The sequence below is a fragment of the Thermobia domestica genome, chromosome 8 (genome assembly GCF_964235325.1).
Source record: "Thermobia domestica chromosome 8, izTheDome1.hap1.1, whole genome shotgun sequence".
NCBI lineage: Eukaryota > Metazoa > Arthropoda > Insecta > Zygentoma > Lepismatidae > Thermobia > Thermobia domestica.
The window spans coordinates 23,422,326-23,437,253 of record NC_137461.1 but is presented as its reverse complement, the minus strand read 5'-3'; the positions used below and the strand labels follow the sequence as shown (position 1 = coordinate 23,437,253).

The following is a 14,928-nucleotide window of genomic DNA, read 5'->3' as shown; positions in this document are numbered from 1 at the left end:
AAAACTGAAAACATGGTTGTTTTTTTTAAAACAAATGATTAAAACTTGTTTTAAACAATTGAGTTTGTTTAAAACAAATTTTGTATACGTTTTAAACATTTCGTTTTAAACACGTGTGTTTTTTAAGACTTGTTTATTTTTATTTTATTTTATTTTTGTAAAAAAAAATCTACCAGAGAAAGAAAATTGTCAAAAAGTGCTCTCCATTCGGAAAACTAGTTTCTTTTCGTGCGAATGTTTTGATTTCTTGTGGCTACAGCAGGTCAATGTGGTGAACTACAATTTATTTTGCCTCTTTTTTTTTCTCCTTGTTTTTAACGTTTATTGTATTGTTTAAATGTTTACCAGTTAACTTGCGAGAAAGTGTAGCCAATGGTTGGACTACTTGTAGAATTGATAAAAAACAAAATCATTATCAGGGAAACAATTTTTATGTTGTATTCAGAAAACAAACAAAAGGTTATTTGATAAGTTGCGGTTCTGAAATTAAAATATCGCAGGCATTCGTTGATACAGGACATGTTGGTTCTCAGTCTCCATACAACTTGAAATCGTTTAACATGAGTTTTACAGGAAGAAAAAAGAACATCATTTGGAGCAAATTTATTAAAGTAACTGAAACTCCATCAGATAAGAAAACGACCATACGAGCTTGTTGCAAAACGTGTAAGAAAGAAATGGTTGGTCAAGTTCAGAGAATGAAGAATCATTATGAAAAATGCAATGCTGTGAAAAAAGTGGAAACCCAAACAAATGGTAAAAGTGTTGATGGGAGGAAACGGGAGAACCCCGAGAAAATCCACACACACATATGGTGTTTGTCTACCACAAAATTCACTTGGCTTGAGCGAGGATCAAACCAGGGACCCAACACACCAGAAGTAAATCCTCTACCACTGAACCACTACAGCCCCAAATAGCAGTAATAGTTTTAATATTTTTTAATACTATTATTGTATAATAGTAATCGACAAGTCTATAAGGTAATAGTAATAATTTATATTTTCTTCTAAGATTCCATATAAATGTGAGCAACTAAAGAAAATCACGAAGTTGACCTTTCTTCGATTGTGAATCTCGTTTCTACCAATCTCTGATATGTGGAAAAGATTTGTAATCTTTATTCTCGTTAATATTTTTCAGTAAAGATACAGTCGTTCCTTTGGAGATGATGTGTACGTTACCTCAATTTCGAGAGTTAAATGGTTATGACGAAGAAAATAGGTGTTGGAATCGAAATATGTTTGTTCCGTGGCTTCTGCAAAGTTTGGTCACCTGTCCATATGGATTGCTTGCGTGTGCTTCCCAGGGAAAGAGGTTGAGGTGGATTGTTGGATATTCGAACCCTCGGAGTCAGGCACAGCATACAAACCGAATTGCTACAACCGGACACTCTACGCCTGATTGGTAAGAATTTCACTAATGGTGTCTACTAAACAGCTAATTGTCAAAATATTCAAGTTTTCTTTTTAAGGAAAGTATTTTTGCAAAGCGTCTAACCAACTAAACGTTTATAGTATGCTTTAAACTTTTGCTAGTTGATTGATTGATTTATAGTAATAGAAATAAAAGCTTCTTCGTTAGGCGTGACCCCTGAAGAAGCTTGCAGTTCCTAAAGCAAGTGAAATATTGAGAGAGAGAAAGGATAAAATACAACAATTTTGCACAAAGTACGTAAGAAACTTTCATTTCCATTATTATACATAACCTCCGTATACAATATGAAACTTTTAACATAATTTTCAAATGATTTATCTTGTTGCTGCTACTACCTGCAACTTTTTCAACACATATTAACCATACTTGTTAGTGTTCATATTTTGTGCAGCACAAATAAATCATTTTTCATAAGAATGTATAAATACTTTGACTTGTACTAATTTAAAAAAAAATAGTAAATTTAATCCATGCTCCCATGTAATGCAATATATATATATATATCAGTCTGTGAGTAACGTTAATATGTAAAATCAAAACATTTGAGAATTACAGGTTGCATAAACATGTACTGTATCTAACAATGTTTAGATATATTTGAATAATATATCTAAATATAAATAATTTTACATTTACCGACGAAGATCTCTGTTGGAAAAGATAGCAATGAAGCAATCGGAATTTTAAAGGAAAGATAAATTACTTCAAAACCAAGAATATTAGGTTTCTATTAATATTATAGTTTCATACGTAAAGTATCTAATACGTGTATATTTGTTTTTTTTAGTTTGAGGAAGATTTTAATCTCCCAGATTGAAGACGAATTGATTGCACCTAAAAGTGATACTTTGAATGGAAGCGATGTACGATTACATAGATTGAACAGAAGTAATATATACCTTCTTAAAAACCTCAGGTAAGTCTACATCCCTTTTAGATTTCATGGTAAGAATCAGCAGTAGAAATGCTGTTTTTTTAAGAAAAATACAATACAGTGAAACCTCTCTTAACGGACACCTCTATAATACGGACAGCTTTTTTTTGTCCCGGCAAAAATATATGTTCTCTTACGGAACAAAGCCCTCCGTTTTACGGACACTCTCAGATACGGACGCGAACAGTCCTATTTTGCACAAACGTTTCAATAACCTCTTCATAACGGACACAAATTATTCTTGGTTCTGCTATATATTACAGTAGACAGAAAAATCCTCTTCCTACAAGTATATCTCATGAGTCTAGACCTGGTGAACCATCAAATAAAACAACTTCAAGCTGAACTTGAAATTCTTTTTTTCTGCCCGCAGTAAACTGCTTTCTGGTGGAAATTATAGAAAACTCAATAAGACTCATGCAGGATCAGGGGTATGGCTAAGAATTCTATACGAAAAATCTTCCGTTCCCTAACAAATTTAGTCTTTCTTTCCTCTGGGCCTTGCATCTTTCCCGACAATTTCACAGATAATAAAACAAACATTGTTTGATTTACAATAATATTTTCAAGGAGCAATGTTTCCTCTCTTATCTTTTAGGAAAAGCAACATTTTTCTTTTACTTATGATACTGGAACAAGTCTGGGTTGGAGTTTTCCCGGCTTCCTTTTTCACTTTCTCTAAGAGGATATTCTTTGTAAATAGGGCTGGGTCAATAAACATATGCACTCCCAATAACTTGTATTTTCATCCATTCCGCCAACAAAAATGTCGCACCAGTACACAAACACACACACATGATTCTTCCGCAACCGTATTGAGGATTTTCAGAGAACACTTGCTAATAAGTTTTATTACCCTTGTAGAGGAAAATGCATGTCATTTTCGTTAAACAAAAGAGTTTAGACGGTTAGCTGGTTCCTAATGCATCTTTTGAGAAGGTTGCAGTTTAACACATCCCCAGCAATAACATTATTTAACAGAAATGAATTTCTCCTTCATCTCTCCCAGGAATTTAAATACGTACTAAATAGAGTATTTTCATATTGAATTTTACGTATTTACGCTCATACATGATGTATTTACTGTATATCACTGCATACAATTACCGTTGTAAAAAAATTACATTTCTGTAACCTCTCTCTAACGGACACCTCTCAGTAACGGACAAAAATTCCTGTCCCATTGGTGTCCATTATTCAGAGGTTTCACTGTATTATGAACTGAGGTAATGTCGGCTATGTGCAGCTCGTTAACAAAAGGAATGTACGGGGATTATAAACAGACATTCCTCAAGCTAGAACTTATTTTCTAAATAAAAATAATGGCAATCGTATGCCTATCGTGTGAAGTAAATCATAAATCTTTAGAAAGACAGATTAAAGGTGAAAGGTAAAATAGGAAAGGAAGAAGAATAAACATAATTATGAAAACTTAAGCACAGTACCTGACCCCATTGAATATGACTTCCTTAACTCGGGAACTTCGCTTCAGACAACTACGTCTTCATTTGGGCTGCAGCTGCCCGGACAGTTTATCTACTTAAATAGATAATTCTCACCAATTAGGAGAGATTCAATTTAAAGAAATTAGATGAGAGCCAGGTAAGAGAGGAATACCAGATTGAAGTTTCGAATAGATTCTCGGCTTTAGAAGATTCGGAGTGCACTAGTGTTGAGGATACTTGGATTGAAATTAGAGATAGCATTGAAATTTCAGCAAAAGAAAAATTGGGATACGCTGAAATACATAGAAACAAACCATGGTTCGACCAGGAATTTATTAAACTAGCAGAGAAGAGAAAACAGGCAAAATTACATTGGCTACAAAATCCGAATGAAGTAACTACACAAAGTTTCGTAGACATCAGGCGGGAAATTTCCAAAACTTTTAGAACAAAGAAACGCGATTTTTGAAAGCTTAAATTAACGAACTTGAACGGTATTCACCAGGTTATGGCATATGCTGATGATGTAAATTTAATAGGGGATGACAGGAGAACAATAGAAAGAAATGCCGAGATCTTATTAAACGCTTGCAGGGACATGGGTTTGGAAGTAAATGGAGAAAAAAAACTTACTAAATACATGGAAGTACGTCCGGACCGTAATACGGTAAATTATGGATGCGTTATTTTGCGTTAAAATATTAAATAATACTTCTGATAAAGTGGATACTTTCAAATATCTAGGATCAATATTAACAGACGAAAATCATATTCACGAAGAAATTAAATGTCGATTAAAAGCAGGGAATTCATGGTATTATTCAGTTCAAAATCTCTTGTCGCGAATTCTATCGAGAAATATGAAGCTTAAAATAAAACGATAATCATGCCTGTTGTTCTGTATGATTGCGAAACATGGTCGCTTACTCTGAGAGAAGAACATAGACTGAAAGTATTTGAGAACAAGATCCTGAGACGAATATTCGGACCCAAGAGGAACGGGAATGGGGAATGGCGGAAACTTCATAACGACAAACTACATAATTTATATGGTTTATCGAACATTATTAGTGTCATCAAGTCTAGGAGGCTCAGGTGGGCAGGTCATGTACCTAGGATGGAAGAAAGTAGAAACGCTTTCAAAGTCTTGACTGGAAGACCAATCGGAAAACGACCATTAGGAAGACCTAGGCGCAGATGGGAGGAGGATCTCGCAGAGATAGGAATACAAAGTAGAAACTGGATCCAGTTGGCTAAGGATAGAAGTCAGTGGAGAGCTTTTGTGAACGCGGCATTGAACCTCCGGGTACCATAAATCATAGAGTTAGTTAGTTAGGTAGATAATTCAGGTTCCCAGGGTGGGCTCGGCTTCCAACAAACACTCTTCTCAACGTACTCTTTCGGTGGAACAACCTAACCTTAATGGACTTCTGAAACTGATCCCAAGCTGCATTTAGTTCTTCAGTGCGATTTGTTAGGTTTCCATCCGTTTCTGGCAGTCTTCTCCGTCTTTCCATCATCAGAACCACGAATCTCCGATTTTCTCCCAAAACGAGTCATCCTGAGCTATTGTAATTAATCTGGAGTTAAAACAGAAAACCAGCACAAATGAGTTAACAAACAAGGAAACGGTTAGAAAGAAATGTAAGCAAAAGGCTAGTACTTACCGCAAAAACAAAGTATTCTTCGAAGTAACGCTTTCGGAAAACCCTGTTCCCATCTCCTGCCTAGAAACAATTCGAAGAGGATTTAAAAACAATGGAGAGAAATGTGGACAGGTGGGAGAAAAAAAAAATGGTTAAAAGGATTTAAAATACATGAAGCAGAAATCTTCCTGTCAAAAATGAACACATGCTAATGGTCACTCACTCGTCACTTTTTACTGTTGTTCACTGCTTTTTCTTTAATTTCCAGACAGCAGAAATGTAGTAAAAAGACAGTTCCAAATCACATTTATGTCTCCTTTATCTAAATTGAGTGTAGATTTCTCTTTATGAATGTAATAGGCTTCTTTAATTTTTCATTCAGTTATTGTTTTTGCTTTTTCCATCAAAGATGAATTTGCAATGCTATGGTTATTGTCTTTAAGGTGCTCTGCCAATCCGGATAACTGTTGAAAGCTACGAGATTTCGATGTGCGAATGTGCTCAGCTATTTGGGTACAAAATGTTTTTTTTTTTTTTTTTTTTTAATTTGACTTAAATATATTTTTGTCACGTTGACATTTAACCCGATAAACGCCACTACTTTGTTGAGGATACATGTCTAGAGCATAGGTGTAGCCACCAGGGGCACTTGCCCCCTCTAGCGTCGCTACTGAAGAGTACAAAAGTGCGAACCCTGAAAAGGAGTACTTTTATTCTTAAAACAGTTCGTCTGGTAACCTTCACTACTAAGTCACTAAACAATGACTTAGTTCCCCTCCATTTCAGTTGTGTATTTAACGAACTTATTCGTTTTGCGCCTAGCTTATATGAAATTTAGACAAAACGAACTTTGCCCAGAAATGCGCCATAGTTTATTAGATCCAAAAGAGTTTTGATGAATACTTTCACTAGCATGTTTACAGTATAATGTAAATAACAACAGTTTTTACTTATTTTTTGGAATGTTTTCTATATAATACGTTTTGCTGATGAGTAACTATAATGAAATATATTCTCAACTTAAATGTGATTTTAGCACTTAGTGCATTGGAGGAAAAAAAATTGTTAACTTTAACGCCGGAGAAAAAATATATGTACACGTAAGTGGTTAGGTCCTCAATCTACAACTGAAATTATGATGTTAACACATAAATTTCAAATGTGAGAAACACTTCAGATTTGTAGCGAGAAGCTTGTACCAACCGGAAGGGGGGGGGAGGCTTTCCACTGAAACTGTGTTGGCTCTAATAAACCACGATGCATTTTTGGTTAAGTGCGTTTTTCGTAATTCAACAGCATGTGTCATATACATACTTTAGCTTATTAGTCTATATAAAAGTTGTATGTCTGTTGTATTTTTATAATACCACTAGGACTTTTGTTTTTTTTAGGACAGTGAATGTATACAAATGTCATGATAACGTTATCGTGTTAGGAGCAGTCAGTTCCATTTTGATGGTGGAAGGCTGCAGAAATACTACAGTTATTGCCACTTGTAGACAAGTATTCATCACGTAAGTATTGGATAATCAGTACTGATTTATCTGGCTTCTTTGACTATATAACTTTTATATATTTTGCGCACATACTACGTTCTTCAATAATGTACGTTAAGTTAAGGAAATTTATCAATTAAATCCAACAACAATCATATATTTTTTTTAAAAAAAAAGAAAAAAGAAAGTGTCCCACCGTTAGAGTTTTGACTGTCATTATTTTTACATACTTTTCACAGTGATCCATAAAGGTGGACTCAGTTTTGTTCATCTTTCCTGAACAATGGAGATGTAAATTTTCAACTACAGTAGAACCCCTCTCGTCCGCCCTCGGCTGGTCCGCCACTCCGGTTGATCCGATCGTGCTCGAGACGAACTTGTCCCGACTCATGAGGCCCATTGTCATTTACTGCCGTGGCGGCATTGGTGTTTACTTGCTGTTACCGCATGTCCGTTTCAGTGCTCCGTCATTATTTTTATCGTTTCTTTCGTTATGCATGTTTTCTGTACTGTACTGCGCAGTGTTTAGTGCTTACTGTTCGTTTGATTTTACTGTAGAGAACAATATATAGTCATTTTTGAATTCAGAGATTGTTTATTTTATTGTAAATCCGTATTTTTCTGAAAATCCGACCATACCCCCAGTCCCAAAGTTGACGGATTAGAGGGATTCTACTGTGGTTTTAGAGCGCTTGCCTAGCGCACAGCTATCTCTAAAAGTTAAACACAACATTTAAGTGCCATTTTCTGTTTTGGTGCATACGATCAAAAAATTCGAGACGCTTTCATGTATCGTTCGGGCGAATTGCCTGTATTAGTTGCAGGTGGTACGTCTTGAACAGTAATACATTCCAAAATAGTTGCGGTGTCCCAAGTGTTGTGTAAATTTATTTATAATGCAAAGCATATGAATATATTGCAGTAGAAAGTTACGTTAATATAGAAGCCTGCTCTGGCAGCTGAGTAAATGTTGATGTAAAAGTAAAACTGCTGTTGACACGGTTACATCTCTCCGCAAGGGGACCAACAAGGAATGGTCAATATATTAACCTTCCATGTGATGTATTAAGTAACTATGGCATATAGAACCTGCACTCATTAAAGCTCTCCATTGACTTCTGTCCTTAGCCAGCTGGCTCCATCTTAATATTGTCCTCTTACCTCATCTTTGCCAAGGTCTTCCTAATGGTCATTTTCCGATTTGGTTTCCCGTTAAAATTGTGAAAACGTTCTTTTTTTCTTTCTTTCTTTCTTTCTTTCTTTTTCTTTCTTTTTTTTTTTTTTCATTACGGCTACATGACCTATCCACATAAGCCTCCTAGACTTAATGATCCCAATAATATTATATAAACGGTATAAATTGTGCAGTTCTTCGTTATGAAGTTTCCGTCATTTCTCATTCTCGTCTCTTTGGGTCCGAATATTCGCCTCAGGATTTTATTCTCAAATACTTTCAGTCTGCGTTCTTCCGTCAAAATAAGCGAGCATGTTTCGCAACCATACAGTACAACAGACATAATAAACATGTGAAAGACGTATATATATATATTTTTTAAATTAGAGATTTTGAAATATTATGTTATAGTTTAATTTATGAAAGCTGTCTTGATAACAGATTCTATTGAGTGTTCAGTGCTGGAGTTGAGTTATTTTGTGTTTATATGTGCAATTATCTAATAATGGAAGCCATATTTTATCTTCAAACAAATTCTTTAGTAAAGTTTAATGTGATATTCCCTGTATCAATAAAACATCTAATCGAATTCTTTTCTTTCGTAGTGTTCATTGATTTATGTCTTGATATCGTGTAATATTGTGGTATTATGATACATAAAAGCTTCCTCATTTTATCAAATTGTAATATTATATTCTTAAATGTTTAGAAAGACCAGTTGTTCATCGTTTAAAAGGGGTTCTCTCCTAGTATGTCCATATTACGAGGGGGAGTCCTAAAATAAGTTACCCCAGGCGACTGTGGACAGAGGTGGGAATGCAAGACCAAGCATGTGACATTAAAGATCAAACGTATTTTTATTTTTGCTCATAAGTACCACGTATATTGAGCCATTTGTCATACCGGTCTATAAGATTCAAACAACTTTCCAGGAATAATTCAGGGCTCTGCATACGGAAGAAGCGTCGAACAGCTTTTGTGACTTCAGCATTGCTTCCAAAGCGCCTGCCACCGAATCTTCTTCAAAGACAGAAACAGATGGGAGTTACTGGGTGCGAGTCAGGACTGTATGGCGGATGGGCAACGCGCTCCCACCCAAGAGTTACAATATGGTTTTGCGTTGCGCTCGCTAAGTGTGGTCTCGCATTGTCATCCAACAATGGAACACCAGATATGAGAACGCCAGGCCGCTTGTTACGAATCGCCTCTTTCAATTTCGACAGGGTGTGACAGTGACAGTGGTAGTTTCAGACTTCAAAACGTCCAGCAACAACACCCCTTGAGCGTCCCAAAACTGCGAGTAACACTTTCCTTGCAGAGGGCGTTGTTTTGAACTTCCTGCGGGCAGGTAATGACGGATCTTTCCACTCCATTGATTCGGCCTTCAATTCAGGCGTAAAGTGGTCGACCCACGACGGGCTCAGACTGAGAGACTCGTCTCTGCTTTGCGCAGACGCTGTGAGGGCGCCATCTACAGGATAACCCTTTTAGGATCTTATGGTGAAATTTGTACCATACGGGTGTTTTATGGTACATTGCGTTATAACTCTCCTTATTGAGCCTTTTTTAATAGTCCAGAGGCATTGTAGAACACGTTACGTATGGTTTCGCACCTTCCTGCGTCGAGACATAGGACGTGATGACGTCATTATTTTTTGGCGTTAGGACTATGTTCATTATTTTTTGGCGGGCTTATTTTTGCACCTAGAAGATTGAAATTTTGCACAAACATTCAGTCCACCGAGTGGCATTTATCATATTTTTTTCAGATTTCTGCGTTAGCAGAAGGGGGGTACAGGGGGGCAAAAAGTTGAAAAAAGGGATATTTTAACCAAAAAATCCCTTTCTTCGGGATTTTCCCTCCTCAGATACATGATGGGGACATATGAATGGTACCGTCTGAAAGACATTCTATTTTAAAGACAGTGATGGGCGAACCATGACCCTAGGGTAATTAGGGATGTCTCAGGGAATTTTTACAAAATATCCTGTATACGGGAATATGGGGTATTGTCGGTATATATATATATTTTTTGGCGGGCTTACTTTTGCACCTAGAAGATTGAAATTTTGCACAAACATTCAGTCCACCGAGTAGTATTTATTAGATCTCTACGTTAAAACAAGGGGGGTCCAGAGGGGCAGAAAGTTGAAAAAAGGGATATTTTAACCAAAATCCCTTTCTTCGGGATTTTCCCACCTCAGATACATGGTGGGGTCATGTGAATGGTACCGTCTGAAAGACAGTTCTATTCTGAAGAGAATGATGGGCGAAACATGATTCTAGGATGAATATGGATGTGTCAGGATTTTTTTTACCTGAGATCAGGGTCTTTTGCGGTCATCTGGGACATTGTGGAGATTCTTGATAATTTTTCCCCGCCCCTACTATTTAAGATAGAAGCTTAAAATATAGTACACACATTTACTCTACCGAGTAGTATTTATCAGATTTCTTTGAGATCTCTACGTTCACACAGGGCCGTTCTAGAGGGGCCCAAAGTATGACAAAAAATTTCCCCGAAACGTTTTCCCTTTGACTTCACTTTTTCCCTCTCCTGTCATATGGTATGGGCATGTAGGTGGTACCATTTTAAAGCCTGCTCTATTCTGGAGAGAATGAGGTATGAACCATGATCCTAGGATAAATATTGACGATGCAGTAGCTGCTTGAATGAAAGTCTAAAAAATACCCAAAAAACCCAAGATCCTAAAAGCAGCAACAACAACCCTTGAGCGTCCCAAAATAGTGTAAATAGCACTTTCCTTGCAGAGGGCGTTGTTTTGAACTTCTTGCGGGCAGGTGATGACGGATGTTTCCACTCCATTGATTCGGCCTTCGATTCAGGCGTAAAGTGGTGGACCGACGGCGGGCGCAGACTGAGAGACTCGTCTCCGTTTTGCGCAGACGCTGTGACAGCGCCATCTACGGGATAACGGGTGAACGATAACCACTTGTGCCTGAGTGTGTTGCGTGTGCAACCACTGTCTTATTTACCCCATTGCTGTTCACTTTCCTGGGGAAAACCAGAGGGGAAACTTATTATTTTCGGACTCCCCCTTTAACATTGTACTCTGTTACACTGATGTACAGCTCCCTTGCATTTACAGACGATCTAATAAACACGTGAAAATGCGAAAGTTATTATATAATAACGTTTTTAAAACCTCGTAAAAGATTTTGCAGCATTCTTCAGGCTATTAAACGTTATCTGATGAAACTGTTTTCACAAATTTAGCTAGGTTTCTACATATTTCTTCTTTTTCTTTGAAGTCTGTGTGTAATATTTTTCATAGCTCCATTTCCAATCTTGATATCCATTTTAATCTCAACATTTGCGAGTTCTAAACATTGTTCAGCGTAAGCTCTAAACTCCGATAAACAAAATATTTGTATCCTTCCGCTTGTCACAAATACGATTGGCTAGTGATGTATCACTCCCACTCCCCACGGGGAGGAGCAAATTATACACGTGCATTTTGACAATACTGTCTCGTGTTGTCCAGATACTTGCAGCAGCAGCAGAAAAGAAAGGAAAGAAACTCGAAAGATTTTAAAAAAAAATGTATTTGAATTTCGCTCTTAAACAATTGTTGCTTAGTGAGTAAAGGTTTGCCTTGTTGGTGTTTCACCACAACACTCGCGGAACCGGGATTCATGCCAGTCATCTTTCAGACTTTAGTTGAGTTGGCGCCATAATTATTGCGCATGCTTAGTGTTTATTTCTATTGTTTCATTAGCCACACTCGATTGCAGTATTATTAGATAATCCGTATTATATTTTTGTCATTTATAATAATATAGAAGTTTTATATGAAGCTTCATAGTAAAAGTAATAATGCAATCACATGAACTATTTTGCGGAGGAGTACAAGCGTCGGTAGGACAACAGCAGATCAGCGAGATTTAGTTTCACGTGGCTTTGTTTATCGCAGTTTAGAGCTTACTCCAAATAATGTATAGATTGATAATTGCATTGGAAATAAAGAATTTTTAGGAGATACCAACAAGAGAGAATCATTACGCAAGAACATCATTGAAATTTTAGGGGGGAGGGAGATTTTTTTTTTTTTTTAAACAAAGAGAAAAGAACAAACTAAAATATTGTGTGAAAAGGATGTAGGTTATAAAGAAATACCAATTTTTAATCAAGGCCTTATCTGGGTTTTGGAATTATTTATAGGACAGAAGCATTAATTCTTTTCAAGCACGGTCATTAGCTATCCTAATCGCCATAAAACAGGTTTTTAGGCAAATTGATTAGTTCTGCTAACCACACATTTCTGTCTGTAACTGAAATATTATTATAGTGGCAATTACTTTCCCTAATACGAAATAGTTTTTCTATTATTATAAGAATGCTATTATCAATATACTCAACAATAACCACAGAAATGCTTTTCTTGGTGCTCTATGGTAAACTGTTACTGAAATTTCCTAAAATGTCTCATGCATAGGGAGGTTTTATCCTAGTGCTCGAAAGAGTTGATTAAGTTTATAAGTAGATAATCCTCTTGGAGGGACATTTCATGGAAATTAACTCTTGTATATTACCGTGAAAAATATAGCATAGAAAATACTGTGGGTTTCTTCAGAGACCCCAATTAAAATTAAGTAATTATTGGTGTTTCGTACAGAAATTTTACCCAGTTATATTTTAAAACAATTCTGTATTGCATTGCACTCTAACTCAGACTATCATCTTCGACATCACTGACATCATCATAGTCATCCAAAATAGAAAAGAAATGCTTGATGACCTCGTCACCGGGTAACAGGGCCAACTACTACCCAGAATTGTCAAGTCATTTCATTATCTTGGGATTATTGCTTGAAGTAACGGTCTTTAGCCCATTGAAACTAGTTTTATTAAGTGCAATTTCATTTTCTTCTGAAGATGGGGGGGGGGGGGGCAGGAGTAACGCCTTCTTTGAGGCTATGACCATTCATTTCTTGGTAGTTTCATTTGGAGATGCGTTTCAGGATTAATTTTTTGTATTGGTAGTAACTTCCTTATTTGTTATTCACAAGTTGTTCAAAAATGTAAGCAGGTTTCAAGTTATCTATTGCTTCAAATAGTAACCTTAGGAAGAAAGAGACAAGGTCGCAAACAATGTAGCATAATGTAAGAAAACTTTCTTTTCGCTACACACCCAACTTACTTTATTAAGTCAATAATAAAGTAATTTTCGGGAACAATATATCAGCAGTTCCTGCCATCTATTGAGCGTTATGTAAACTACTAATTTTGCTTGTTTAATAAGAAGAAACAAAAAAGAGAGAAATAATTGATTATTTACAAGGGTATTACCTTGGGTTCCTTTTACTACCGCAGTGGTAAACAATCATTTTTTACATAAAAGCAAAACAAGAGGAAACGATATTTGGTATTCAATATACTAACAGGGGAGAAAATACACGAACATACTTCTAGATACTCACGTTCATTTAAGAAATATACCGCATTAAATATATATATCTGCGGTCCCAAAAGGACTCTATGATAGTACACAAAGGTTAAGAGTGTGTTATAGAGGTTAAGAGGGGATGGACAGTCCTCGAAGTAGCAATGTTTTTTGTAAGTTTCTTGCACAATGTGTTGGAAGTTACATGAATATTTGTAGTTATTTTTTTTGAACTTTCTAAGTCTTTTTTGTTTGTTTGTTTGTTCTTTTTTTTTCAAGGTTTTTGTTGATTTATATCCTGTCTTTTTCTTTTAGTAAATGCTCCAACTGTAAATTTTATTTACTGACACCAAGAAATCCAATTATATTGGGGCGCAACAACAACAGTCTTATTCTGGCGCCCTATAATACGTCTTATCCGCTGTTAGAAGACCATCTCTCTCATATTTGTCTGTCAGCTAGGATTAACCTTTGGGATAAACCTTTGTTTGCAGGTAACAAAAGAAATTATAAATTTTAATGAGTAATATAATTGATTGATATCACCGATAACTTTCATATATGCTGGGATGTCATAGAATTAATTTTGTCTGAGTGGGGAGGGGATATTTTTTCAATGAGTTGAAAAATACCTAGAATTGACTCAGCTTAATATGTAAATATAAATAATCAATTTACAACAACAATCTTGTTCTGGCACCCTATAGTACATCTTGTCCATTGTTAGAAAACCACCTCTTCAATAGTTACCTTTTTTAGTTTATACCTAAATTGTTACTAATTTCTTCATTGTTAATTTTTAAAATTTATTACGTGTTTTGTTGATTTGTAAATAATATTTTAGTTCTTCAAGATTTGCTCCTAAATATTATCCCTTTGAAGCCTTCTTTAGTTTGATAGATGAAAACATGATGATTTTTGACTTAATAAAATGTTTTCACATTGAGTGCTTGCTTATATCATCCAGATGTATTTTAACGCTTACATACATTATTGGGGTACATTATATCTCAAGAGTTTGGCATTTAAAGGGTACGAAGGTAATCACCTTGCTTAGATTTGAATGTGTTATGTAAGTTATGTTTAATTGTAAGGCTACACATCAAGTAGAACCAAATGCGAATGCAAAGTCAATGAGAACTTAGATGCGTGTACTGGATCGCGTAAATGTTTATCTTTTTAAAGATACAATGTGAAATTTTAAGCTTAAAAATTCGTTTAGAGCGATAACAATCTATTAACACGATTCGCGTAACTAGAAAGAAATAATTTCCATTATGTATCAAACTGCTATAGTGTGTCTGACTAATATTTTGCTGCTGAGTAAGGAACTTATATGTATAAAGGGAATATTTCCTCTAGAGAGTCATGAAGACGCCACCCCTCGTAA

The 14,928-nt window shown here is 35.8% G+C and overlaps 1 protein-coding gene across 3 annotated transcripts in view; it reads left to right on the top strand.

Annotated features, from left to right (window-relative positions):
• LOC145692787 (TBCC domain-containing protein 1-like) overlaps positions 1–14,928 on the top strand; it is a 57,349-nt gene that overhangs the window by 26,571 nt on the left and 15,850 nt on the right. For all 3 annotated transcript variants that reach the window (XM_081768261.1, XM_081768262.1, XM_081768260.1), the window contains 4 exons: positions 1,144–1,407; positions 2,225–2,353; positions 6,854–6,976; positions 13,854–14,032. In XM_081768261.1, coding sequence (XP_081624387.1) covers positions 1,144–1,407; positions 2,225–2,353; positions 6,854–6,976; positions 13,854–14,032 — 695 coding nt within the window. The remainder of the gene's footprint in view (positions 1–1,143; positions 1,408–2,224; positions 2,354–6,853; positions 6,977–13,853; positions 14,033–14,928) is intronic.